The sequence below is a fragment of the Chelmon rostratus genome, chromosome 21 (genome assembly GCF_017976325.1).
Source record: "Chelmon rostratus isolate fCheRos1 chromosome 21, fCheRos1.pri, whole genome shotgun sequence".
Taxonomy (NCBI): Eukaryota; Metazoa; Chordata; class Actinopteri; order Chaetodontiformes; family Chaetodontidae; genus Chelmon; species Chelmon rostratus.
Window position 1 is genome coordinate 12,238,913 of NC_055678.1, and position 27,853 is coordinate 12,266,765.

General features: G+C 43.5%; 1 protein-coding gene across 2 annotated transcripts; it reads right to left on the bottom strand.

Moving 5' to 3' along the window:
* Positions 1 to 1,162: 1,162 nt before the first annotated feature.
* On the bottom strand, positions 1,163 to 27,728 carry taok2b (TAO kinase 2b). Of its 2 annotated transcripts, XM_041962474.1 has the most exons (20): positions 27,187 to 27,728; positions 22,626 to 22,766; positions 21,365 to 21,436; positions 21,159 to 21,260; positions 19,581 to 19,626; positions 19,400 to 19,496; positions 19,007 to 19,120; positions 17,431 to 17,522; positions 17,166 to 17,259; positions 16,472 to 16,553; positions 15,468 to 15,635; positions 13,869 to 14,075; positions 12,419 to 12,630; positions 12,024 to 12,201; positions 11,814 to 11,942; positions 11,493 to 11,696; positions 10,771 to 11,010; positions 5,233 to 5,445; positions 2,784 to 2,966; positions 1,163 to 2,126 (listed from the first exon to the last, which is right to left on the bottom strand). In XM_041962474.1, the coding sequence occupies exons 2-20, from the start codon at positions 22,755 to 22,757 to the stop codon at positions 1,203 to 1,205; spliced, it is 3,489 nt and encodes a 1,162-aa protein (XP_041818408.1). In that variant the 5' UTR covers positions 22,758 to 22,766; positions 27,187 to 27,728; the 3' UTR covers positions 1,163 to 1,202. The 2 variants fall into 2 exon arrangements, with proteins under 2 accessions (XP_041818408.1, XP_041818407.1); XM_041962473.1 differs by lacking the exons at positions 1,163 to 2,126; positions 2,784 to 2,966; positions 5,233 to 5,445 and having other exon boundaries at positions 6,819 to 11,010.
* Between the last annotated feature and the right edge of the window lie 125 nt (positions 27,729 to 27,853).

Sequence of the window (27,853 nt, forward strand, 5' to 3'; positions counted from 1 at the left end):
CCTTAAATGCCGGTGAGACTTGGATGGGTACGGTACATTTCAAATGTGTTTTGTCATGTTTACAAATGCTTTTTTGTACATCTATCTCATGCATCGGAGTGACTCCCGTAGACACCTACAGTATGTTGTTTAGATACTCAATATGTCATGGATGCCGGAAAGCTTTTTTTTTTTCTTTTCTTATCTTCCGTATTTGTACATATCCACACAAATGTTTCTCCTCATCCCAGCTGCGTTTTTAGAACAGAGTCTCTTGCCTTTACAAACATTCTGCGTTCTCAGTTTTAAATCATCTTGCAGTCATCAAATAAAAATTTTGATGGCACGACATCCCTTCAAGAACCCCTTAAAGGCATTGGTGACGTTCCAAGCAACTTGTTTTTGTGTTTTCTTTTTATACACTTAATACAAAAAAAGAAAAAAAACCCAACAAAACATCAACTGTTGTAAATCAATAAAAAGTGTTTTTTTCCAACCCCCCCAGCAGGCTGGAGAATAAAGTAACCCATCTTTTGTGATTCTCCCCTTTTTTCCTCTCTGGAGCAGAAGTTACGAGTGCTTGCTAGATATATCTGGACACTACGGACTACATACAAGTACACACACAATGCAAAAGAAAAAAAAAAGAAACCACATCATTTTCCTGTTTTCCTCCCCCTGTCCTCTCTCTTTCTCCATTCCAGCATAGAACATCATAGAAGAAGACATGGCTGCCATCCCCTCTCTCTGCAGCTCTGGGAGGAAAAAAAGACCAAAATATCCCACCTTTCACACTTCCTGTCTAACTTTTATACAGGCGGCAACAAAGATAAAAACACTGAACACAAACCTCCTCTTTTTTTTTTGATCCACCTTAATCCAGTGGCATTACAGGTGGTTACATTCCTCCCTCCCTCTTTTACACCTGTGAGAATGGGAGAAACCCTCTCTACCCACCCTGAGTCTAAAGAAGCAGGGACCAGCTCAATAATGTCAGTTTGTCCTCTCTTTGCCTTTGATGTTGACTGATCTCTTCGTCTTTCTGGGCATTAAGAGGGAAGGTGAATCCTCTGCATTTCAGCTATTCTGAGAGATCAGTCCAAGAAAGGACACAAGGCAAGGTGGCAAGCTGAGAGTATTGAGATGCAACCTGTGATAGCTACCTTCCTAAATCGCTCCCACCCTTCGTGCTACCACCCTGTCCGTACTCGCCCTCCTGCCGTCTAAGAGTAGGAGAGGTGGGAGCCGTTAGAGATGTGTGAAGTGACTGAAGTGCTTCGGCTCAGGACGCCGTCGCTGCCCCCGGCTCCTCCGGGCCCCCCGCCGGATGCCGTCCTCCGCAGAGGCTGGGGGCTGTTCCTCAGGGCCATCAGGCTGGGGGCGCCGCGCACGGCCAGTCCGCCGCCGCCGTAGATCCCCCCCTGCGAGGAGGAGGAGGAGGAGGAAGAGGAGGACGGGCCGGAGATGGAGGGAGGGGCAGGTGGCGGGGGAGGTAGCATTGCCAGGGACTGGGAGGAGGAGCGTGAGGGCAGGTGATGAGAGAAGGGCAGGGGGTGTGGGTGGGCCAGGTCGCCGCCAGAGCCTCGCACTCCAGCCCACTCCCGCTCCCTCTCCTTCTCCCGCTCCCTATCTCGATCCCGATCCCGCTCCCGCTCACGGTAGAGCTGCGGCGTGCTCTGGTGGTGGTAGTGCTGGGGCAGGTGGTGGCGCTGGTGGTGGGAGGAAGAGGAGGAGGAGGAGGAGGAGGAGGAGGCGGAGGAGCGGGAAGAGTGGTGCACCTCCCTCCCGTCTCGCCCCAGCCCCAGGGCCATTCCCAGGCCATGGGAGGAAGAGGAGGACTCACTCCTGCGGTCCCCCGCTCCACCGCCGCTGCTGTTGTGGCTGCGGCGGGAGTGCTGCTGCGGGGGCACGTTCTGCGGGTGAATGCCGTGGCTCCAGTGGCTGCCGGAGCGGGAGCTGGACGGGGGGGCGTTGGAGTAGCCCTGCATGGGGTAGGCCTCGCTGGGGATGCCCGTCAGTGCCATGTTGCTGAAGCCCAGACGCAAACTCTCCGAATCGAAGGACTCGATCTCGCTGGCCTGCCGTTCCAGGAGGGTGCGGATGCGTTCTGAGCGCTCGTTCTGCAGGGACAGCATCTCTTCCTCGATCTAGGAAAAGAACAGAATACACCTGAAAGGGCAGTCTATAATCTATATTAACAGACTCCCCTGATCCAAGATTCAAGAGGCACTCACTTTAATCCCTCTTTTGGACTCAAAATCTGACTGAATCTTACCACAAGTTAGGGGCTGTTTTGGAGCTCTTGATCAAATACATGATGTATGCAGGCGGAGCTGCACAGTTGTCATGGAAATGATGCAGATGTTCAAAATGTCCTTTTTTTTTCTCCTCTGCGATATGATCGAAAGCTGCTGGAAACACCTTGTGGTGGGATTGTTTTTTTTTCAACTTTTTGTCAAGAATGAGCTTTCAGTCTCAGCTTTTAAGCTAACACGGGAGAGACGTCCTGAAAGAAGGTGCCATGCGACTGAAAGCTCCAGAGCAGCTGCTGAGAGGACCTTGTGGTGAAAAATCACCTTTAAAGACCCTGCTGTTGTTGGAGAAAAGCAAAATGTAGAAGACTCAACATATTAGAGCAAAAAGTTACATCTGAATCTTGCAAAAGCTATCGATGCTATAGCCAACAGCAGTCTGCAGTTACCTGCTTTACCCTCTGCAAGCCTGACTTGGTTCCTCAAACTCAGCAGTGGTTTTTCTACATTTTTAAGAAGCTTTCATAGGAGCCATTGCCAGCGGACACTAACCCTCTGCTCCAGCAGGGCACGACGGATGGACACCCTCTGCTCCAGGTCCTTGACCTCCCTCTCATGCTGCGTGTCGGTGTGGATCTTGATCTTGCTCTGGTAGGCGTTGAGCAGCTCCAGCTCCTGCTGCAGCTGCATCCGCAGCACCTTGTACTCCGCTTCCTGGGTCTCATCCAGTCGAAGCTGAGAGGGATAAAAGAGAGGGAGCGCGATGAAAAAAGGAGTCAGCCGGATTGTACGGGCTCCAAATTGTGCTTCAGTGTTGACAAAGGTAGACGAGGAAAAGCTTTGAAACGTGAAGAAAAGAGAGGGAGATGCACAAGAGAGCAGAGGTGTTGAATCAGTGTTTAGTCTGGTGTAATTTTGATCGGTCTGGGCCTGCTTATGCTGTATTCAATAGAAGACATGAGACATTTAGTGGGAATATAAAAAACTAAAATCACAGACAAGAAGTATTAATTAGAAAGTTTGATGAACTTGAATGCATCAGGCAGAAATACTGTTGGTGGCTTCGTGTGAAGTAATATTACAGACTGTTGCACAGCAGTCGAACTGCTTTGAGCTGTGTGTGTGATGCCTGTCTTAAAGACAGGAAACACATTCAGTCTTATTTCGGAACACATTCTTCATTTCAGACTTTTTTTTTCTGACCTCAGGATGGAGTTTAATCAGAGAGTGGGAAACCTTCCCAAAGAGACTGTAACCACAGTGTGAGGAGACACACGGACAAACAAGGGCAGCAGGGATTTGGCTTACTGGGGCTTACATGGCATGCCGCCATGTGAGGTAATTAAAGTAGCGTTAGGGCGTTATGTCACTGAAGGGAGCGAGATGCTTTGTCACATCCTGTCCTCTTCCTACTATATTTCATTCATTTAAAAGCCTGGGATTTGTGTATGTGTGAGTCTGAGCCTCAGAGGGCAGTGGATGAGTTTAACCGTAAGGGACTGTACAAAAATTATTTGACTTTTTTAAAAGCAAGAGTGGTGGAAAGTGACTCAGGTACTGGACTTGGGTACACAACCGAGGTACTTGTATTTTACTTGAGTATCTTAATGAGAATGTGGCTCCAGCTTCTCTCTCTTCCATTTAATGATTTAAAAAAAATACATTTATTTATCATTTCAGCTTCCTATGTCCAATTATTTGCTGGGCTCTGAATAATTCTGTTGACATTTCTTGCTGAAGTTTTAAACCGAGTAAGACTATTAATCAATTAATCCATAATAAAAACACGCTCATCATTAGTGGCAGCCTTATATAAAATAGTTTAATTAGCTTTATCTTGACCAGCTACAGCAGTAAAATGCTACACATGCTGTAATACGTGCTTTGTTCTGAACCCTCCCCTTAATATCAACTCAGCTCTCATTTCAAGCTTAATGCAAAAATTATCAAAAATGTTTATACAGCTGAAATCACACATTAGAAGAGGAATCAGCCAGTGAAAAGAACACTTTTTACCTGCATTACTGAATAAGCATCAAATTTATATTTTCACTTCACCTGTCAGTAGAACATGGCGGATCATGCTAAACATGCATTATATCACATTTAAATCGATATGATACATTTAACTTTAGTAATTTTGTTATGATGCAGAATAAAGTGAGGGCAACAACGTGCTTTTTAAAGAGATAACACTCCACCTTTGCCAGTCGGACAGTAATTCCTGCACCATCCCTAAGAGCTGAAGACTTCAGCTTGTGGTTTGCTGTAGTAGTACACAGGTCATGTGACATTGGCTTGGAAGATACTTTCGGTCCTATTTAAAGGGGAACTCCACCGATTTTACACATCAAAGTTAAAAAAGTTTAAAAATCTGGCATGTGTGGAGTAAGAAAGAAGTGAGGTCACAGAATAGACTGTTGGCAGTTGCATTGTGGGTAATGTAGGCGCCAGGTTTTGGCAGACGTGTGGAATAAGAAAGAGGTTTTGCTGGGCCAATTTTGATCCTTTTTTAAAACTTGAGCCCGAGAATATGCAAAGGAAAGGAGCACAATGCCAAAGTGGTGGAGTCCTCTTTTCAAGATAAAATAAACATCTGCTACTGAATATCACTGTTCTTAGTCCTGAAATTATGGATGAAGCTCATTTTCATTCTTTTCCAGTCTTCTAATTTTTATCCTCGGAAAAAAAAAGTCACATTTCATCAAAGCTGGTGTCATCTTGCCTCGAGGAAGGCAGATAATGATCATTTCTCCCAGAAATTCAGGGGAAGGGATGTTTTGGAAAAGGACTCATTGCAGGGGGGAAACAGGATGGTGTACATCATTCGTTATACAACTGGGAGATGCGGGTTTAGGTGGAGATTAACACTGGGGGACCAGGAGGAGGCTCGTTGGCGGGCGGGTGGGCAGGCGGGCGGGCAGGGCGGCCCCCGGGCCAGGCACAGCAGTGGTGGTGTGGTGCGAGTGTGAAGTGAACGACGTCTCCTTGCCTTACTCACAGCCTGTGTGGACAGCATATCATTGATGGAGTGGTCATACTGCTCTGCCAGGATGGCCAGCTTACGGGTCTGCTCATCCTTCAGCCGCTTCAGCACGGCCTTGTGGTCCGACTTGGGCGTGTTCTCCAGCAGGTGGTTGCGCAGCGCCTTGTACTGACGGGTCTGGATCTTACAGGTGTCCTGGAACTGACGTTTAATCTGTAGCTCTTTGGACTGGGGGAGAGAGAAGAGAGATGGAGGCAGCTGGGCTAAAGTGCTCCTGTGGCTTCATAAATCAACATGGTGATGGATGTGTTCAATACAGAAAATGAGGAAAAACAACTGTTTTATGCTCAAAGAAAATTTTACATTGACTTGCTATCAGTTTTAGCAAAATGCTGATATGACTGATGTAAATGTGCACCATTAGTAATCACAAGTGAAAGTATAAATACCTGTCAAATGTTGACTCACAGCCACACTGAGAAGGGTTTGTGCACTAATTCTGGCTTTATTTTGTACACGTTGTACTATTGTTTCATGAAGGTTTGTCAAATCAAATCAATGCATGCCGTTTCTTTGCTTTTACATCATGTATCTTAATTATTATTATTATGATTATTTGTAGTTGTGGAATTTTGTAAATGCAGAAGTTTAGGCTGTCAGCAGCAACTTAAGGTATGATACAGTAGACTTGATTTAAGATCACAAGGACTGAGTCTATGGGACAATCCACTTCATCTCCAGTCCTTTGATAAAAAGATGAAAATGTGACAGGCAGTGCTAATTTTAAGAGAGATGGATATATGCATAGATTTCCGTTCACACTTTTGATACAATGAATCCAAGCTGTCTACCGCCATTTATGTCTTTTTCTTGTATTTCTTTCAATTTGTGAGTGATGGACATCGTGCCTGTTTGTCTCAGGTTACTCGACGGGATGGAAATAAATCAGTGTTTACTGATTACTGAAGAGAATGAGTATAAATAGATGCAATAATTTAATGGTAAATACCTTAAACACAATTTCTAATTGTGTAAAACATGTGTTTAAATATTTAAAAGGACTAGTCAATAGGTTTTTTTTGACTCTTTAAGGTATATTCATGCCCTCATATTCTGTGTAATGACTCCGGATTGAATGTCTTGACTGTGAAAGCTTGAAACAAACTTATCTAGAAATAAAACCGAGAGACGATTTGAAACAACTATCCCTTTCTGTCATAATCTGGCACATAGGATGTAGATTAAAATAACATGGCCTACTTGGATCCCTATGAAAGACATCCTCATCCTCGAACAGTCTTCGACCTCATATGCTGATTAGTAATAGCACTTAAATTCAGAGAACCTGCTGACATTATTTTTGGTGGATTTCAGACGAAGGGGAGGGCGTAACAGATGACAACAGAAATAAAATGTGTGATGATACAGGGGGAATGATGATGAACAAAATGGTAAATGGATTTTCCTATGTAAAGAAGACTGGCTGATAAATCAGGGGGAAAAGGAAACAAATGAAGACATGGCAATAATGGAAACGAAAATCATAAAAACAAACAAGACAATGAATTTCACACAAAAGAATTTATTTTTTTTGTGCCGAGAAAAAATCTGAAGGTATGACAAAATATTTTTATCTATGTTTGCGAGCACGCAGCCGTACAGTACGCCAACACTCATGCAGCTAGTATGAGAATAAAGGACAACAAAAATGGCTGCCAAACACAATGCAGTACTGATCTGATAAATACTGCATAAATTAAATATATATATTTATATATATAAAAAAAACAAACAAAAAAAAACTCAAGGTGATAAACTCTGAGACGGTGTCACAACAAAACAGAATACAAACATGTAAACATACACAGAGGAACAGGAAATAACTGATACTGGAACACAAATGCAAATCAATGGCAAATAAAGTTACATTCAAATAAAACAATGGTTGTTGAGAAATGTTTTTTTGTTTTGTTTTTTAAAGCTAGACTTTCCAAACGCAGGTCACCCAAAAGCAGTGCCCTACCTTTGTGCCCTGGGTCACACACAGTTAAGATTGAGTTGTCCTACTCAGTAATATTCCTCCATGTCAATGGCTCAAACGCCGTCCTTCGGTGACACGCAGGGCACTTTTTCTTACATAAAAAGCATTTATAAGCGCTAATGCATTTTCCTCATCTTCATCAGACTTCCCTTGCAAATATGCAAATTTTAAAAGGTATATAATCTCAGATTTCTGCATGTCACAACTGAAACTTTTCACCTACATTTTGTTTTCACTTCATTCTATTGAACGTACACATCACAGCATTTTGGTATTCCCGACAGCGTGAGACAAAACGGCACTATTAGCCAGTCCGTGTCTTTTTGGTCCGACAGGAGAAAAGCCGAAACGATTCATCGGTTGGCTGACAAAAAAATGATCGCAAACTATTCTGATGATTAACCCTGTCAGTCATTTTTCAAGCTTCTTACATCAGAGGATTTGCTTTTCTCTGTTATGTATCAGTGTAAACTGAACATCTCTGTGTTTTGAACAAAAGAAGATATTGGAAGCGATCACATTACGCTGCAGGCATTTCTTCACTATTTTTTGACATTCCGTTGGCTAAGTCGAGCGGATTAATCGTTAATGAAAATAATCGTTAGTTGCAGCCTTAAACTGAAGCGATCTCTCTTCCACATTTGGCTTTTTTTTATTATTTTTTTTAAATAGTCTTTGGGACAGTGCAAAATTAACCAGATGTCTGCTATGACTCAATATCTTCTCTTCACATGATAGTCTCAATCTGAAGTTTCACATTCAGTAGTTACGTCAATCTTTGGACTTATTTCATGATTGCGTGTCTCAAAAGATTGTCTATATGGCTTCATATAAATTAAGCTATATTGAAATATTAAATAGGTTTTCATATATTATACTTTTACTACCTATATCCTGCTTTCTTATGTTTCCACTATAAATTTAGGATACGCCACTTCACAACAGACTATTCATGCATCCGACAGCTGTAACTAGGCACTCAACTGGTGTAAATTTATATGATTATTAAGGGGGAAATATCTAGATGTTTACATGGTAAATCATATAAAGATTATTGCATAAAGTGCAATAAAAATAGTATACAGAACTAGAATCTGAAAGATAATGATTTCACCAGCTGTGAATAATATCTTATGATGTCTGAACATTAAACAACGAACTGGAAAGACTTTAAGTTCTGGCTAAACGGCCCCAAACTTTGTTACTTTAGGTCCCGTAAAGTAAGACCTATTTTCCACTTTTAAACTTTGGAATTACACTTTAACATGATATCAAATGTCTTGCAGTGGTCCCAGATATTTCTACTTTGATGTTTATTGCACTTTTCTACTGACTGAGAGCTAGTGTTCAGGGTGATGTTAGTGACGTTTTCTTTTTTCACAGTATTCATCTTTGGGGAGTGAGATTATAGCCATGAAGCTATGCAACACTGTAATATTTGTTCTAAGCACTGAGATAACAGTGCGAACTATGAAGAAAAGACCACTAATAAAGAAAAACAAAAGATTGCACAAAAACGGTCTTAAAAATAACCATAAAAATCTTTGTCTTACAAATTAAGAGCAAAATAATAAAATTAAAGAAACTTAAAGGAACTTTTACAAAAAGCACAATAATGAAATGTTCAAACTTCACTGGGTTTGGGTACAGGAGCCGTGGGTTTGGCTGCAGGTTTAATGCTGCAGAACCCACTGATTCGACAGTACGGCTTGTGTGCGCTCATGAACGCACGTTTGGATAAGCTGCGTCAGCCAAAATCACTTTCAGCCACAGACGTACAGATGTATGTGTGCTCGGTAAAAAATGTCTCATCTTGAAGAAATGTGACCAAAAACCAGTTTGGGAATTACGCAACAAGAGAGACATGTGGGCCCAAATCAAAGAGACACACAGACGACGGCTAAGCGATGGAACATGATCACGAGCATGCATGCAAACACGCACTCTTTCCTTCCATTTGTCTATTGCTATCTCCACGGTCGAACTTTCCCCCTGACAAACCTTCCGGATGAAGTTCGTCTCAACCCGCACTCCCACCTCGACTCCTCGCGAAACATCCTCTCCCTCTCCACCCTCCTCTGTCTCTCCCTCTCTCTCGCCCTCCTCTCCCTCTGTCTCCTCTCTCTCACGTCCCTGGGCAGCAGTCGCGGCAGCCTGCTCGGGACCTCCTTCTTCAAGAGGCCCAGAGTTTGGAGTCTGATGCTGACTGTGAGCGGCAGCTTTTTAAGTAGCTGTCTGGCTAGTTTTAGCACTATGGAGTTAGCTAGGTCTGCCAGGACCCCGAGGGGGCGTCTGCTGAAACGCTTCACCCAGAGAAAGCCCTTGGCCAGGGGTGAGGTGCTGCTGCAGCGAGCCTGATACTCTAAAGGCAAGCTCTTCAGCAGGACTGGGATTTTGGACTGGCGTACACCCCAGTTGCGCCCCGCTTTGGGAAACATCTCATAGAGGTTACGCTCCGCCATACCGCCCAGGACTGACTGGCACATGGCAAACAGGGGCCGAGGCAGGCGGAAAAGGACGCGCATGCAGAGGCGGTTGACTTTGCGGGGTGCGTGCTGGAGGAAGTCGCGGGCCGGCCTGACAACCAGCACCACCACCAGGTAGAGAGAGAGGAAGAGGGAGGGAGAGCTGAGGAAGGAGGCTGAGATTAAAATCATGGGGATGTAATAAATCCCCAAACTGAAGGAGAGACCTAAACTGAAGAGGCCACTGGCCCAGAGGCTGAGCGACAGGTAGGTGGAGAGAGATAGAGAGCAGCAGGAGCGAAGGAAGAGGTAGGAGAAGAAGAGCGCCAAGAAGGCAAGCTCGGCGGAGAGAAGGATGGAGGCCACGGAGGGCAGAGGAGGTGAGCGACGGAGAGAGAGGAGGAAGATGGAGAGTAGCAGCAAAGTGAGGTTGGAGGGCTGGGCAGCAGCGGAGAGGGAGAGGAGGAGGCAGATGGCGTGAGAAAAGAGTGAGGGGAGGGACGTCTGGGCCGGGGCAGGGGGTGGGGTGGGTATGGGCTCCAGCTCCTCCGGAGCGCTGGGGAAGTAAAACTCGGACAGCTCATCCATGTCTCGCTCACGGAGCCGTCTCTTTTCTGGGGACAGGGATGAGATGAGCTCTGACGGACAACCGTCGGCCACGCCCCTGCCCTCCTCTTCCTCATCATCAGTGTCTACGTGTGCGGCTCTACTGCGGTCATCCTCGTACTCCCACTGCACTCCTTCTACTTCCCTCACCTCTGTGCCTTCTTCACCCATTTTCCACTCCTCTTTCTCCTCCTCTCCGCCATCACTTCCCTTTGGTTTACCACCGTCAACAACCTCATCTTTCCTTTCAACCACCAATTCTGCTCCATCAAGCTCATCCTGGCCATCATAAATCTCCTTAGCTACCACCTCGCTCTCCTTTTCTAACTCGCCACCCCTCCCGTCCTCCACCTCTACTCGCACTACCCCTGCCCCGCTGTCCTCTGTTGTCTGGCTCTCTCCCTCCTCAGGAGACCCCTGGCCCTGGGTGCTCTCACTCACTTTGAGGCTCTTGGGCTGTTGGCGGACCTCCACGGCGTGTTTCTGACGCAGCTCCTGCTCACGCCGCTTGTTATACTCCATCTGGTTGGTGAGCTCCGTCTGGTGCTGCGTGCGGATCAGCTCGGCCCGCGTATGCTGCACCAAGCCCAGCTGGCGGAACTCCAGCTCCTGGGTGGACTCGTGGTGACGCAGAAGCATGGCGCACTCCAAGTCCTTCAGAGTCTGCTTCTTGTTCAGTTCCTAGAGAGGACAAGACAAACTTGTCACACAACATATTTTTTTGTAGACTAAGTCAAAGCATATTTGGCAGTAAGAGGGGCTGATTCAGCGCTCCAGCCATCTTTAAGGCAGTAGTTAGCAGTTTTGTTAGACTGGACTACGATTTTCTAAGATCTTTTTAATGTTGATGTATTCAAAGTTAATACTTTACCTGTGTCAGAGACTGAACCCCATTCCATCTGTCTGCTAAAGTTTCATTCAAAAGTCAAAATAGACCATACAGTGCTGATGGCAACCTGAAACAGGCCTCACTGTGTTATAAAAGCCCAAAAACAGTATATTTTTGCTTTACTATCTGAAGATGATTTGTACTGTTTCTCTGTAAGACCACATCTACGTTTGTTCTTCTTGGTGGATCCTACCGGACTGCTTGCTGCTTAAAATATGTTATGTCATATTATCGTAGTTAGACCGGACATGCTGATCGAATCAAAAAATGGTACCTCTCGCAGCAGATCCTGCTCCAGGTTGTGACGTGCCAGCAGCATCTTCCTCTTGTACTGGCGACACTGTAGCTCATAATACTGCCTCTGCCGTCGGAGCAGGCCCGCCTCTTCCTCCGCCTGCAGCTGCTGCAGACACTCCTTCTGATGCACCAACCACTCTTGCTTCTCCCGCTTTGGAGTTGACTGGTTCTCGTTCAGTTCCTTGGAAACAAAGGACAGAAAGTAGAGAAGTATTAGGTGAACAGGCATGATGGCAAGCTGAAAGATCAAGGTTGTCTGTGTAGTCCTAGTATGATGTAGGCCAAAAGCTAGAAGCACCTCTTTGAGTTGCTCCTTGCGTTGTCGATACTGCCGTTTCTGGGACTCCAGCAGACTGGTCAATTCCTTCTTCTGCTGAGCCAGAATGTGCTGCTGGAACTTCTTCTCCTCAGTCAGGACTGCCTTTGTCTAAAAGAAGAAACAATTCTCTTTAACATCAGGGTTGTGAGAAGCGAACAAATTCACTTCATTCTTCCTCCACCGGCTCACCTCCTTCTCCAGGATAACCTGGTGCTTCTTTGACAGTTTCTCTCCCTCCATTGAGAAGCTGTTCCTTTGATTCTCCAGCTCTTTGTCCAGCCTCAGCTGGTGCTCATCCATCTCCGCTTTCAGCTTGTTCTCCAGGCCCATCAGCTGCTTCTGGTGCTGCCGTCGCATTCGCTTGTACCTGTGAGGAGATGCAGGGCATGAAGTCAGTTAGACAGAAGCAGGTAAGCTCTCGAGAGACGCTGACACATCACGACTGGCTTTTATTTCTGACAAGGTTTTCACTGGAGGTTTTCTTTGAAAACATTAGACGTGTCCATTTTATTTCTACTTTCAAAAGTCCTTTCAAACTGTGACATGGCATGTATACCAGCCCTGAGTCACAATCAGCACCTTACCCTGACATCTGCTCTCTCAGGGCCGAGCCCTGTTCATGTTCCTGGATCTGACGGGTGACGAGCGAGGCTGTCCTGATGGTGGCAAAATGGTCTCTGCCTCGACGGCGCCTCCCTCCTCCTCCGCCCCCTCCGCCGCCGCCACCAGCAGACGAGGCTTCTTGTTGCGAGTCCACCTCTGGCTGATAGGGATCATCGTAGATGTTGTCATGGCTCTACATAGCGGAGACCAGCAGAGGAGGAAAAAGAAGAGAGGCAAAGTGTGTGTTTAAGGATAGGAATCAACTGACTAGATGTTGAAATGTCAACTTAATACCAAAAATGAAATACACCGCCCATTTAACTAAATATGGCTGTGGTCCCCAGAGCCCAACAGGTATTGAAGTTTTGGCAGTCAGTCTGCTGCGTGGTGATTTTCTGCTTCTACTCTGTAGGTGGCAACGCTGACATGTCTACTCTGCATCTGCATCTAAACTGGTGCTGCTGTTACCTTCCATTTCCTGTAGATGGTGCAAGTTTGCATGTGTATAACTGGTCTGATGATCTTAGAACAGCTTCCCCTGTGCACCCCAGGCAGCCAATGTATCGTCAGTCCTCAACAGTTTGGCCAACTTAAGTACTGAAGTAAGACTGATTTGATGCATCTGAACTCCTTCTCTGGTCACATTTTTACTCACTGTGGCTTTGTTTTTTCACAACAATATAAAAGTCCTGCACCTCTATGGAAACAATAGAATCAACAGAAGCAGGAAGAATCAAAGAAACATTTTTCCAAGAACCCACAGGTCTTACCAGAACTGGAAAACAAAAACCGGGGGCTCCACATGCTGTATATACTGAAATATTTTAGTTTTTACACCATCTACAACGGTCTCTCTCGTCATCTACTCCTTGCTGATGTCTCTTCGTCCTTTAGTTCAGTCGACTTTTTGCTGAATTGTTGTCACGTGACTGTAGGTCTCAGCATACTCATTCAAGATTTCCAGTTGCACTGAGGGCTGCAGAATTGTATGTTTTTTACAGGATCTGATTAGTGCAAGCTGTTTATTATTGGAAAAATGTTAAATGAGACACGTAGAACAAAGTGATTTTGATCGAATATCAGTATTTTAAGTTTGGATTTGGTTATTTTATTCTGACGAAAGCATGATTTATCAAGGACTGTCTGAAACTTGAACATCCAACTGCAATTTATTAATTTTTTATTATTTTTACAGTTCCTGGTGATGAAAAACTTTTTGGCGATTCAAACCTGCTGGCGGGTTGTGGCGTTCAGAGGGGATTAAAGCAGCTTTTAGTTCTATTACTATATTCCTCAGAAAAGAAGACCTGTAAGTTCTCTCTATTAATATACATACTAGGCTCTATGTCAGACTGATGGACGCCGTGGGGTTTGTGGGGGACACTCCTCCTCAACATGCCTGCCTACAGACATTTAAACATATGGACTGACCAGGGGCTTGTGCAGGACGGAGCTGTTGGAGGTGACGGTGTGCTCTCCCTCCTGCATCATGGCCATCTCCCCGCTGTCGTCAGAGCCGTCTGCCAGGCTGTTGACCGAGCTGCTCTGGGAGCTGGCACTGATTGACATGGATGGCAGAGAGTGGGAGCTCTCCATGCTGTTGACTGTGCCGGTGCGCAGCATATACTGCTCCACATCCTGGTGCAGGAGGAGGAAGTTTAGTCAAAACGGGGAAAAGGTTCTGGGAAAGACAAGACTTTTAGGATGGTGATTCTTTACTTCATACAGTGATAGTAGCAGTGGTAGTTATGCATGTAAATGTGCTAATCCTATGAAACCTCTGCTGAGCAGACAGTAAAATATGAAACATACTGACAGTGAAACACAGGCCAAGTGCAGCCCCACATTTTCTGAATTCCTTCATTTCCTTTTGGGGGGAACAACCAACTGGAATTAAATGCTGATACAAAGGCCTTTGTATGGGCAGGAAGGGGCCCAAAGTTCACAATACATATTGAGAGGTACAATACAAAGGCAGGATGGATGCTAAAACCAGCTGTTTTCCCTCACAGACCCTGACACATGCTTCTTCTTACTAACTTTGGCACTACAACAGGAACTCAGTTATGAAGTGTGAGTTGCATTTCCAGGTGAACTGTTTAGTAACGAACAAAAGCTCATTATACAGAGTCTTTTCAAGTGCGTTTTCAAATGTTCTTGTTTCATGCTTGCGGTTAGCAGGAAATGCAATAGATGGCAACACACTGCACCACTTTGAGGCAATATAAACTGGTTTCACTTTACAAAAATAAGATCATTTAGAGCAATTTGCAGTAATATGTAGAGCAGAGATGTCCAAGGCTGATCTTAAGGATGAGTGTTGGTGCCGAGTGACTCAGATGTTCTGACACCCAGATTGGCAAAACGCAAAGTGTCACTAAATTCTGACTCCAACTCTCTTTTTTTTAGTGGCATAGAGAAAAAAACATCCAGTAGTAGTAGCTGGATGTTTAGTCGCCCCTGGCAATTACATCCATTATTGCTAATTAACATTTTTTCTGGAGGTAACTAGATGTCCGGCCTAAATAAACTTGAACTGGTTGTCTTCTGGGAGGAAGCTCCACTCTCTACTGCATAATTGTGAATGTTTTTGTTGTTCCCACAACTCAAACAGAGTGACCAGGAGTCACCTTCTCCAGCTAAACACTCATTGATATCATGTCAGTGTTTTGAGCTGATAAACTTTATAGTTTAGAACCACCACCTTCAGTATTTGGATCATGTAGGTCATGAAAAATGAGATGTGTCAGATTAAGGAGGCTTTAGCTGCTATTCAACGTGTCAGACAGATATTTAATCAACATTTATGGACTGGACTCTGCATCAGCAGATGCCCAATGTTAAAAGGCCTCAGATCAGGATCAGGGCCAAAACAACTTGATCAGGACATCCTTTGTTTAGAGTGCACATTAATCAAGAGCTGAAAGCCAGCAGTAGTCCTTATTCATTCAATCAGTCACTGCATCTCTAACCTAACGAACTCTCTGCCTTTTTAACTTCACGTCTCTTGGTTCTCTGTTCCATTCTTACCTCTTCCTCATCGCCTCCTTCTGGTGCGGGGCCATTGTGCGCCTCATGGAAGAGAATTTTCTTCATCTTCCGGTACTGAAGGTTGTCCAGCTCGCGGACAGCATCCTTGGTGCGGGCGATCAGGTCCATCACAACCGTCATGGGACGCTCTCTGCATAGGAAATGGTGCTGGGTGGGCAGAAAGGTTGAGAGAATGGGGGGGAGAAAAGGATAGAGGCAGGCTGAGGAATTCAAAAGTCACAAGATTAAGGTCCCAATGGCCCCAGTTACAGTTAAGATCCCCGTCTTGTTTTCATTTATACTGGGATTCTGCTTATCAACCAGAACAGTAAAGGACCATTACTGTAAAACATTTACTAATACCAGAGAAGAAAGGGGAAGGGGCTCCTGCAACCTCTTGTTTCATGATCACTCCTGGCTGACTGTGACTGTCACGACTGAATTCACTTGTTGTGTAACCACCTCATGCCTATTTTATTCATCTGGGTGATGTGTGCACTTTGGTCTCAGCTTGCAATATTGTGCTAGCGAGTGTATTCTAAGTGGCAAAATCTGTGGTCGACTGTAGCCTCTGGATTTCTTTGTGTGTTTACATTAATTCAATAGATCATCAGAATATATGACACAAATTAGCCCCTATTAGCATCACTGTAGCCCCAAAGTTGCGCATAAACTTAGCTCCTCTGCCTTCTTCCTGATGAAGATCACAGTGATGCTCACATTTCCCTTTGATATTTTCCCTGAAGTCAAGTGCTCAGCAAATGATTTCCTTCCCCAGCAGCAAGGGGCTGGCCTGTTTGCTATGCCAGCAGTACCAACAACTGTAACGAGAGATTACTACAGTGTTTATTAAACACTGAACAGCTGGTGGCATGTGGTTGTTTATTCTACCACTTCAGATTTCCTCACGCATGATCACAAAGGCGCTCTCTAACAAAGAGGTGATCACATGTCTCTCCCTGCCTTCATGTGTAACATCAAACAATCCTTTTGACGCTTTGTACCTTGAGCAGCACATCAGAGGTAGGTCTGTCCTGGGCGATCTTCTGCAAACAGGAGTCCACAAAATTGCGGAAATAATCCGACCTGAAAATGATAAAAATGTCTTTATGAATGCATCATAAAAGGTAGCCTGTAAATGTTCCAACTGCAACACAGATCCATGATTTCAGGTGGTCTAATGTGTACCTTTTCTTAAGTGAGTTTTTCCATTGTAAAATATTAACCTTTAATTGTTTTTTTCAGTGCTGTAGTTTATTTAGGGATGTCATACAGCATTTTGCTTAAGACCCTTTAAAATGAGCCTATTCTGACACATAGCAAGTGTTGTGGATTTTATTTATTTTGAGCAGAAATGATAAAGCCATTGTTGTTACCATTCGGCTTCTTGATTCACTGAGATCTGCAAGCACCAAACGCGAGTCAATTTAATACTGAAATTTTTAATTCTGTCATCAGCACTTTGTCAGCAGCGGTTTTACTAAATTTCATCAAATTCATCTAAAAAAACAAACAAACCACAAATTCGATTCTATATCCTTTGAAACACATTACGTTGACAGAGCCTCAATAACATTGGAAGCTTATTACTAAAAGCAACAGTTATAACATAAACTCAAGCAGCATAACTCAAACTCACAGTGCAACAAAAGTCTTATTTGCCTAAAAGAACACAGACTGGTCAGGACTGACTCTCACCAGTGATTAGACTGCAACACAGGGCTCTCATTCTGGGCGATGTGGTATAAGGCACTCATAGCATTCATGTTGAACAGAGGAGGCTTCCTTTCCGCTAGAGAGTGACAAAGCACGACATAGCGTGACAGAGACAGAGAGTGGCAGATAAAGAGCAAGAACAAAAGAAAAACAAGAGAAGAGAAAGCAAAGAAAAGGGTTGGATGCTTTCAGCTTTGTGAACACATAAAAACACTTTTCTGGACCATTTTTGTTGGCCATCTCTTACCCAGCTCTATGCAGGTAATGCCAAGTGACCACACATCCACCTTCCCATCGTACTGACCCTCGTCCATGGCCAGGATCACCTCAGGGGCCATCCTGCATGGAGGATACAACAAAGCAATTGAGCCATGTCCAGCTCTTTTCCTTTGATCCCGCACCAACAGAGAACCCCACCTCAGGGCTCACTGTCCTTCCCGACGTCTACGCCACATGAATAGACGTGAACATTATGAGGGTTAGGCTGCCTCATTTACAATAACAGTAACCTGTAGCTGATGAATAGTGGAATCTGATGCCCCTTTGAGAAATATACGTGTGGTGCTGAAAGGATTAGCTGACTGACATTAAAACACTAAACTCTTACAAAACCTGTGGAAACATATAGAATTACAGTGTAAATACACATTGTGTCAATGAAAAAAAGGGTTCTCGTAACTAGAAACTCTTGCTCTGCAGATCAACGTTCGACAAAGTTTGAGCTTCACTTTGCTGCATGTTTTGAATTAATTTGAATCCGACTTTGGAGGCCACCACACCTTGTTGGAACCTTTTTGGCTTCAAAAGTGTCACAACACATGAAGCACAGCCAGTCAGTGGTCGGCTATTTCAAGTTTGGTGTATTGCAAATTAAATTGAAGCTACCTGCATGACTGGGTACCATAACAGGTACAAAGAGAAAAGTGGTTCTTTTTGTGATTGGGGTGGAGACGGAGTATTTTCTCTGAAGTGAAGGTAATGAGATTTTAATAGCAAAATATAAGAACATTTAAAAAAATGTAAATTGCAAAAATGTCAATTTGACTTTGGCTATGATTGTTAAGATTTTCATAAAATCACAGCTTTAATTGTTAGTGGCGGAGTCCACCATTCCAGCACTGTTCTGATCGCCTTCACACACATGGACAGGACTCACAGGAAACTTTCCACTATGCAATTCATCATAATTTTACCTCACTGATCAAAACCTCACTGTTTACTGCTCTCTCTCTTTGCACTGCATCGGAGCTGCAGCAAGTCACTGTTACTGTTGCGGCTACACATTAAAAGCATTAAACAGGCGAAACATGGGTTGGCTTTTATTGTGAAGCAGTCACAGGAAATGCAATGTATTTGTCATTCTGATTAGCAACAAAACAGTGGCCAATTCAAAGTAGCTGCTCAAGAAGGGTTTGCTGGCCCCAGAAATCTGAGACCTGTAGTAGTACACATTTGCTGTTACCATGGTAACCACTGTCTCTAAATCAACCTGGTCTGGACTCTTAAGGATAACAAATACAAAAACAGCTTTCAAATACATCATATGGACATACTTGATAGAGAACACTTCATACTGGTCTACAGCTGTTTTTGGTGGGGCTTAAGACAACCCTGAGGGTTGATGACATTTTTTTTATAAGTAGGGCGCATTTTTGGCAAAAGTCTGTTTGGAAAAGCTGATTAACACTGACATGGTTAAGGTGCAAGCTTTGCTGGATCATAATTCGGTGTAATTCTTGCAAATCCACCAGTAGAAACTGTTCTCACACCACCATCTAATGACGAGGATGACAGCGTTGGGAGTAAAAAGCCTGATGTCTTACCAGTAAGGTGTTCCCACAAAGGAGTTGGCAGGGGCAACGATGGAGGCAGAGCCAAAGTCTCCTAGTTTGACCTGGCCTGGCTCTGTCAGCAAGATGTTTCCTGCCTTCACATCCCTGAGAGAGAGAAATGACCACATAAGAGTAAATGACAGGAATGGTAATTGCAAGGACACAGAGACATACCATAAAAATGAATTGTTAGAGGGTGGGGAGCAGTGCGACGCACTAAAATGTGCTGCTGCATAGTTACACAGAGTATACACACCATTGCATAAGCTTATCTTAGGCAGCACAGTTTGTGCTTTCTCCCCTGTATTTGTTTTGTCTCTTGTCAGAAGTGTGGGCGAGGAGAGCAGAATAGATTCAGATAGTGAGAAAAAGAACAGGGGTTACCTGTGAATCATGTTGTGAGAGTGAAGATACACCAATCCCTGCAATGCACCATGGGTTATCGCAGCTATTTCCACTTCCTGGAGGGGTTTCTTGTGGACTGGGGGGAAGAGATATTGTTTACGTGAAAAATACATAATTAACTAATTAGTATTTCTTAATTAGTTGTTAGTCTCCTGTTTACCTTCTAAGAGGTCAGAAGCTGAGCCCAAGCAGTACTCCATCACCAGCTAGAAGAGAAGCACAGGGAGTGTTAAACCACAGGCTATTTTAGGGAGCCTAACCCAGGAGCGCACTTGATGTTGAGGACTTTTTCCACACTTGACCCGAATGCAAAGGGCTTTTTGGACCAGAGGCACCTTTACCTGAGAGTTCAGCACGGCCATTTAAATACGAGAGCTGATGTTGAACTAAAGGCAGAGCCCAGAAAAGTGTTCTCATGTCCACCTCAAAATGGAGGTCTGAAGCAAACTCTTCCACATGGCAGGTTATTAATGTGACTAGCTAAATGTGTTTTTACAATGATGAATACAATACTGTGTTCATCATTGTAAAAACACACTTACACAATACAGCAGATAATTGCAATCATTTTATCTTTAAGGGTGTTTCCACACCCAAGGTATCAAGAACCTTTTGAGGAACTCTGGAACTAAATCTGCGTTTGGAACAGAGGAACCAGGGACTAAATTGGTTTCCGGTGCGGTAGTTCCAGGCTCTGTTGGTCCAGGAAGTTTCAGCGCGGACTGCTCAAACACTAGCACTGGCAACTACAACTTCATCGAAAACACAAGGAAGTATTTGGTGCTACTAGTATCGATATTAGGATGAGGGGTCGACATTTTTTGTTTATAAGCGTTAAAAACAAAGCTTTTTGTTGAGAGAGCGAATGAGAGAGAGGTGAGAGGAAAAAAAGCAACTTGAGGATAGAAATACAACTTGATGTGATAACAGTTTCACAGTGGTTACGTTCTACAGTGGAAACAAATAACCATCAAACCCTGAGTGGATCGTTTACTGTCGAGACAAGCACTGTGGAGTTTAAGGTCGCCTTTTCTTCCATTCATTACATCCAGGGTTCGTACAGCTTTTAACAGTAAAATTCAAGCACTTTGAAAAAAAAATATAGACTCTCAAAGCTTTTATCTGAAGTCTTACTATAAATGCAATTACGACACACAATTCCTTTATGCCCCCAGCAATCAATGTATATTGTCACTCCATTCATTTCACCATCTTACAAATTAACTTTGATTGGATGCTTTGATCAGGATTATTTATTGCTCGCTATTTCTGACGCCAGGAGACAACAAACAAATATGACGATGATGATTTCAATTCAAATGTTAAAAGACTTCTGGTTCACATGAGTGATTGAGTAGATGAAACTGGATCATGTTGAAAATCAAGCATTTTTCAAGGAGTCTATTCAAATTCAAGCATCTTCCTAAACAAACAACAGAACCGTTAAAATGAAGCATTTTCCAAACGTTGAAGACTTTGTGCAAACCCTGTACACCCGACTCAAACATCAGAGTCATGCAACAATACACACAGAGTACAACATGAGGACTCTATTTGCTGTTCCCACGGGTTTTTCATCTTTGTTTTGTGTGCCACCAGGACCAAAGTAACCGCATTAACGTTCTCAGACACACATTCTGTACATACAAAATAATGCTTTTCATGAATGTGACATAGGCAGCGTGCACGACTATTTCACAGTTAGGATTTGAACCCTGTCTAAAAAGTACACACTCACCCATGCTGTGTGCTCTCTCAAGTAGCAGCCACGGTACTCAACAGTGTTGGGGTGGCGCAGCTTCTGGAGGAACTTCACTTCCTTGACGATATCCTGCCATTTCTGGAAGATAAGCAGAGCCACGATCAATGATGAGCAAACCTGACTGATTAACTGATCTCACATCTATGATACAGATGGAGGATCAGATAGTTGCCAGGTCCCACCTCATTGGACTGTTTGCCACTATAGGACATCTTCTTGATGGCCACCACCTCATTGGTGCGGATGTCATGGGCCTAATGTGGAAAGATGAGAGACGACAGATGATTAATTATTATCAATTGTTAAAGTCTTCTTTAAACAGTAGAGATGCCCCTGCTTTGTATTTCTCATAGCAGAATTTTAATTCAACCACTTGATTTCAGTATAGTCTGGGATTAATCAGCCATTTTTATATCAGACCCAACACAGAAATCACTATTACATAAAACATGGATTTCTGCTGAGCCTCCTTCCCTCTTCTCTTCTGCCCTCTCCCGTCGGCCCCTTCATCCATGACTAGCTCCTTTTCACCCTTCATTAAACAGGCCTTTTCATCCACCGCTTACGAGTTTGTCCTTTGTCCTTGACTCGCACTGTGCTTTTACCCTTTTCTTCTCTCCTGCCACCTTTCATCTTCAGCTGATCGGTTTTATCTCCCTTGTGTTCTTATTGACATCCTCATCATCATCACCACCACCACCACCTTCACTCCTGTCTAACAGACACCATCTCTGACCAACAGCATCGCTCTCACCACTGTCAGTCAGCCATTCTCCTTTGTTGTGCTTACTGTTCCATACCATCAATCATTTGTGACTTCATCTCAAATATGGGCTGTGTTTTTTAAGCTCAGAGGAAGAGTTCTTATGAATTATTTTGTCTATATGATAGCTGTCAAAATTAGTCTTCCATCTTGAGTTAGCCCACAGTGATATCTTCAGATTACTTCTTTTATCCAAGAAACAGCCAAAAAGCAACATTTTAGATTAGAATGGCTTTCATTTTTACTTCCATTTGTATTACATTAATTACATCATTCTCTGATCAATTAAGGCAAATTTAAGCTAACAAGTTTTGTCTTCTTGATCTAAAAATAAAAGTAGCTAATAACTTAACAAGATGAATAATCGGGAAAATCCCTAGCTAGCTCATACAGCCGCAGAGTGCGTGATATGATCATGATCAAAACAACACTGTCCTTACATCTCTAACAAGTGCAAACAGTCAGAGAAAATCTTCCCATGATGTCAAAGCAGACCACAATCAAAAGCTTGCTTGTGTGAGTGTATGTATTTTACTTTGTCCTTACTCTAGAATTCAAGTACAGATTTTCAGTGTGTGTAATATACATTTGGGGCTCTGGCACATATGCATGCAAACTGTGGCCACTGCGCCACAAACATCCCACTATCTTTCCTTTTTACACTGAGGAGAGTAACTTACGAAGTAGACCGCTCCGAAGCTCCCATGGCCGATCTCCCTCAGGTCTGTGAAGAGCTTCTCAGGATCCTCCCTGAAGAACAGCTCAGCCACCTCCGGGTCCTTTAGGCTCCCGGCCCGCACACTCGACGGCATGGCCAGCGCCTGGTGAGCGTGGGAGAGACGCACTGGGTGAACGTCAGTTATTTGGGATTACCGACATTTGTGTTGGAAACAAAAACCACCAAGGAAGTATGGACACTACCCTCTCTGTGTGCTTTACATTAGAAACTGCATCTATGTTTATATCTATGAATTTAACACAAGAGTTCTGCTTTCCTTAAAGATTTGTTTAAAAAAAAAAAAAAGGTCTAGTCCACCACATATTATTGACACACTTTATGGCTTTATATCTAGTTCTCTATAGATATCTCGTGGTTTGCTAGTCATAGTCATGCACAGCTAGATCAAGTGTTTTCTTTTCCACTCCACAGGGTCACTTTGAGAGTCACACTGGTTCATGTGTTCAAAGCATATCTTGCACTACATCTGCAACTAAACTACTTACGACTAGAAAAATGAAAATCTGGGTTGGCTCACATGGATGGAAAACATCAAACTGGCCATCAACTTCCAACGACCCTCCATTCATTCATCCATCATCATCATCATCATCATCATCACCCATCTGTCTGTGTCTACCACAAATATATGGCTGAATACTGGCAAACTATTGCTGTACTTTTCATTTGGTGAATTAACGCTGCGATGTTCAAGAACAGTGCATTAGCATAACCTCACCAGATACTGTGTATTCAGTTTTTAGCATCTGTAGATCCAACTGTGGAAGAAATGTGCGCTGCACAATGCTTACCCGCAGCAGCAGCGTGGCGGGTATTGTTCTCACCTTGTGAGTCTGTATGTGCGAGTATATGTGCGTGTCAACGTGATAAAATGTGGTCCTAGAGACACCTATTGTAGCGGGGAGTGCCACAGAAGCGTTTTCAGTCCTTTGCCACGTCCTTTATATGCCTGTGTACAGAGTTTGTCAACACAATAGCTTGACAACCGTGCAAGATGCAGTCATGAAACTGTACAGGTTTGTAGTTGTAGTCCAAGCAAAGGGTGGGGGTTTGGCGGGGGTAGGAAGCAGGGAAGGGGCAATTGGCCCCCCCACTTCACGCCCATGGCCTGAATTAATTTTAATCGCGGATCACTGTATCCCAGCTTCAGCCATTTCGCCGACTCTAAGACAACTGGTAAAACTAGAGACCATCTTAAAATGGGATCACACCAACTGTGACGCCAAATTGGTGTGTGGTGAGCTTTCCGTAAGCCCCAGCTGACAAAGCCAAGGAGCCAACTACTCATTTAAATCCAGCCAGCTACTTCATTATTGCTATTTATTTTTAATTTTAATAAAACAGATTCAGTTAACAAGTTGCAATTCGCTATGACTGTAAATTTTTCAACCACTAACCTCCACTTCTAAACAATGCGAGCACGACGACAGAGAAACGTTCCCATCTGTGTCAGTCCCGCCCCCACATGCGCTATATGAATGTGTATGTGTGTGTGTGTGTGTGTAGGAAGCAGAGAGTCGTCTTCGGTGTTCGAAAAATATTACCGAAGTAATTGCTGACAAAACAAATGACCTTTTTTTTTTTTTTACATTGCGCTCTTTACAGCAGAGCCACCTCTTATACGGATTGTAAACCATTAAAACGTGCTGTCAAAGTAACAGGACTGCGGCATATGAGGATCGTGTAGGCTAAGCCTCAGTCTCCCACTGTAGTTTTACAGTTTAAATGTCCTAGAACGCTTTTGTACTTTCTGCCATTGACCAATTATGCAAAGTAATGTCAGATGCCCCAAATCATGTTTTAAAAATAAAATATGATGTAATGGAAAGTCCCGCAGTAATATATATGATCAAGTATAAATGTTATTCTACATTATACATTCATCTTCATTAAAACAGTTCTGATCAGTCAGGAATAGGTGTGATTTTAGATATAAATAGCTATTTAGGCTGTGTGGGCAAAACTGTGCAAGAGGCCTTATTCTCTTTTCCAATAATTCACTACATGCTCACAATCAGGTAGACAAAGTTATTAACATATGCAATAATTAGATCAGTGTACAGGATGGAGGAGTGGCATTAGAGTGTGCCAGAGGCCACCAAATTTGGGCTTTTACAGGCAAATTGTTTCTCTGGGGGGTGGGGGCATGTAGTTGAGTTCAAACTGAAGGCTTTTGATGGTGGGTGTGGTCTGACCCATGAGTACTAAGTAGTCATATGATAATGTAGTTAATGACTACTGAGGACTCATTGTTTGGAACGTCAACATGCTGACGGGCCATCGCCATCTTAAAATGGCAGAGGCAGCAATTGCTTCCCCTTCCTCTCTCGTGGTAAACCCAGGTTCACAAATCCACATGGAAACGCTTCATATTTTCACTGTATGCTAAACAGAAACAATCCTCTCTGACAATGATTTTGACTGCTCATTCTCTTCTGGTCCTGCACCATCTGCACACTCTGGCGTGGCCATCGCAGTTAGCCAGCGTCCATGTGTCTATGAATGTGTGTGTGTGTGAAATCAGTGAATGAAACATAAAACTAGGCTAAATGACCAGAAGAAGCAGGAACGTTTGTCTCTAAGATCAGTATCAAAAAGCAAACTTTGTTCAAAATTTTTGTCAAGCAACAATACACTGTCCATCCCAACAGTAACACATCAATATAACTTGAACTAAATGTACTGTGCCGAACACAGCCTGACCAGTGTTGGATCTCTTACACTGATACTGACATTTGGGAATTGTAAATGACATGACGATTTATCAGCTGACAGTAATTTTTACTGTATAATATAAACATCAATCTTGATTCGTATCCAATTGGATTTGAGAACTGTGACCAACTTACATACTGAAAAGGACATTTTACAGCATCACTCTGACTCATTTATTGATCTAGCCTCAAGTACAAAAATCTCTGTGAAAAGCAACAGACAGCAGCAGGCCAAATTTGACAAAATTTAAATTTGAAGTTTGATAAAAGTAAACTGCCAACCAGTTTAACAGTACCATAATTTACCTATGGTGTAGGAACAGTGTGACCACAAGTACCTTTGTTTTAAAAGCGTATGAGCCAGTAACCACTACAAAGTGTTATATCTCTGTGAAAAGGTCATCAGAGGTTTCCTGGTCAACTATGGAAATATGGCCGAAGGAGTCGTGTTCACAATCTGATAAAGCATTCAATAATACATGAGTGGCGATTGGAAACTCAGATTTGGACATCAAAGGATGAAACTGATCACTGAGTTGATCAGTTTGGTATCATTCCCCATCGGGTCAGGCGATATGACACTACATACCAGACAAAAGAGATCTGTCATGTGTGGTGTCCGTCAACTTATGAAATATAATAGGAAACATTAAAAAGCATCTTTCAAAAACGCTGAAATTGCTCCTAATCAAATATTCTACTTATCTTGATGAAAAGAATTGATCATGCAGGATCAAAATTATGATGGATTATTAGATTTACTGCCATGATTACCACGCTAGATGTTTGCTACTACAGATGGCCTTCATGAAACCACATCATTTTGCTCATAGTTTCAGCCATTTTAAAACCAACATTATTTTCAAGAGCACAGCAACAGAAATGGTTTTTGCAAAACAGAAAATATAAATACATACGACACACTTGTCATAGTAGTTCCCTGTTTGCTTGTGACGCTTGTATACCAGTCTGCCATTTCAAAAGAGGATACTGAAACTCAAAGTATTTCTAGCGATGGGATACAAGGATTTTCAAAGGGTTAAGATTGAAATGCAGCACATGCTTCATGTTAATGTGGAAATGTAGCATATGCCTCATTTTGTGGTCAGTTATTTGTCAGTTGAACTTTCCTTTCAGTATTTCAAAACACTTCAAAACGAACATGCATCAGATAAAACATTTCTGTCATTGCCATTTTCAAAGAGGAAGCATGTGGTTCCCTCTGAAAATAAGAACTTGCAACCAAACCTAAAGAAAGCTCTCAATCTATTTTTTAAGAGCCCATCCATGCCATACTCCGACAAACACGGGAGGAGCAAAACATCTGCTACAATTATGTGGCTTTATCCAGGTTTTTCTCTCTAACCTACAGCCAATTTTACAACCTTGGAGCATCCTGGGCATATTTTGGAATACAAAATGCAGACTGTCCTTGGCTGCTGAGACAGAGAAGTAATTATCGAGATAGATGCTTGTATCATGTACAGTGTGCATCTCAGCTGAGCATGCTGGGTGGCTCTCGCACTTGGCTGCTCAATTAGGCTATCTTTGCTCTTGCTCACCAAAGAAATGCATGACATATATTCAACAGTAGACAACAACAACTCCAACTGGCTGGGTATTCAGGCTGCAGGCCAACAACAAGCCTGCATGTCAATGTCAACGTCTCCACGATCTGAAAATTAACTTGGGTAGTTAAAAATGCTAGCTGCTCTTTTCCACGCTAACAGAGGCAGAGAGGCGCATTCGGCTGCTTTAGCATGCTGAATGATTTATAACATGTCTTACCGTGGCTTTTGGGATCCACTGTAGCTAGCTCTGAAGCTAGCTAACTGGCCTGGCTGGAAAATATTGGTCTCACTCCCCTTTCCTCGGCACTGCTGTCTATTCAACACGAACAAGCCACATTCTGCCTGTCGATGCTTTTACTCAAACTCCTCTCCATCCTGATGCTCCCAGTCAATTGGACAGTTAGCACGTCTGCACGACTTGACATGAGTAAAGTGCCAGTCAGTTAAAGTGACAGCTAGTTGACTGACGCCTGTCAGCTAAACGAGCCAGCCAGCTAGTAGCAGAGCTGTCTTCCAAAGAAAATCAGAGGCTAGCTCTAGCTGCTGTTAGCTACACCGCTAACTAAATAACGTAACGCCAGGAGCTGCCTGGGACGTTTTCAATGGGAAGTTGATTCATTAATTTCCACGGGTCCGCTCCGTGCTCCACTTTGTACTGTCATTACGTTCGTGTTGTCGGCGGATTTCATCTCCAGCTCGTGTTATCCCCATTTTGCTCGACTCTCATCCGTTTTTGTTCAGGACTTCATGATGGCGGAGCGGGGCGGGAGCCGAAAGGAAAACGGAAATGCTCTTCTTCGACGCTTCAAAAGCGTGCACAAGAGATGCAATTATGCCCCCGCGTGGCCGACGACCCAAAACATCACTGTGGTCAGTTAAAATCA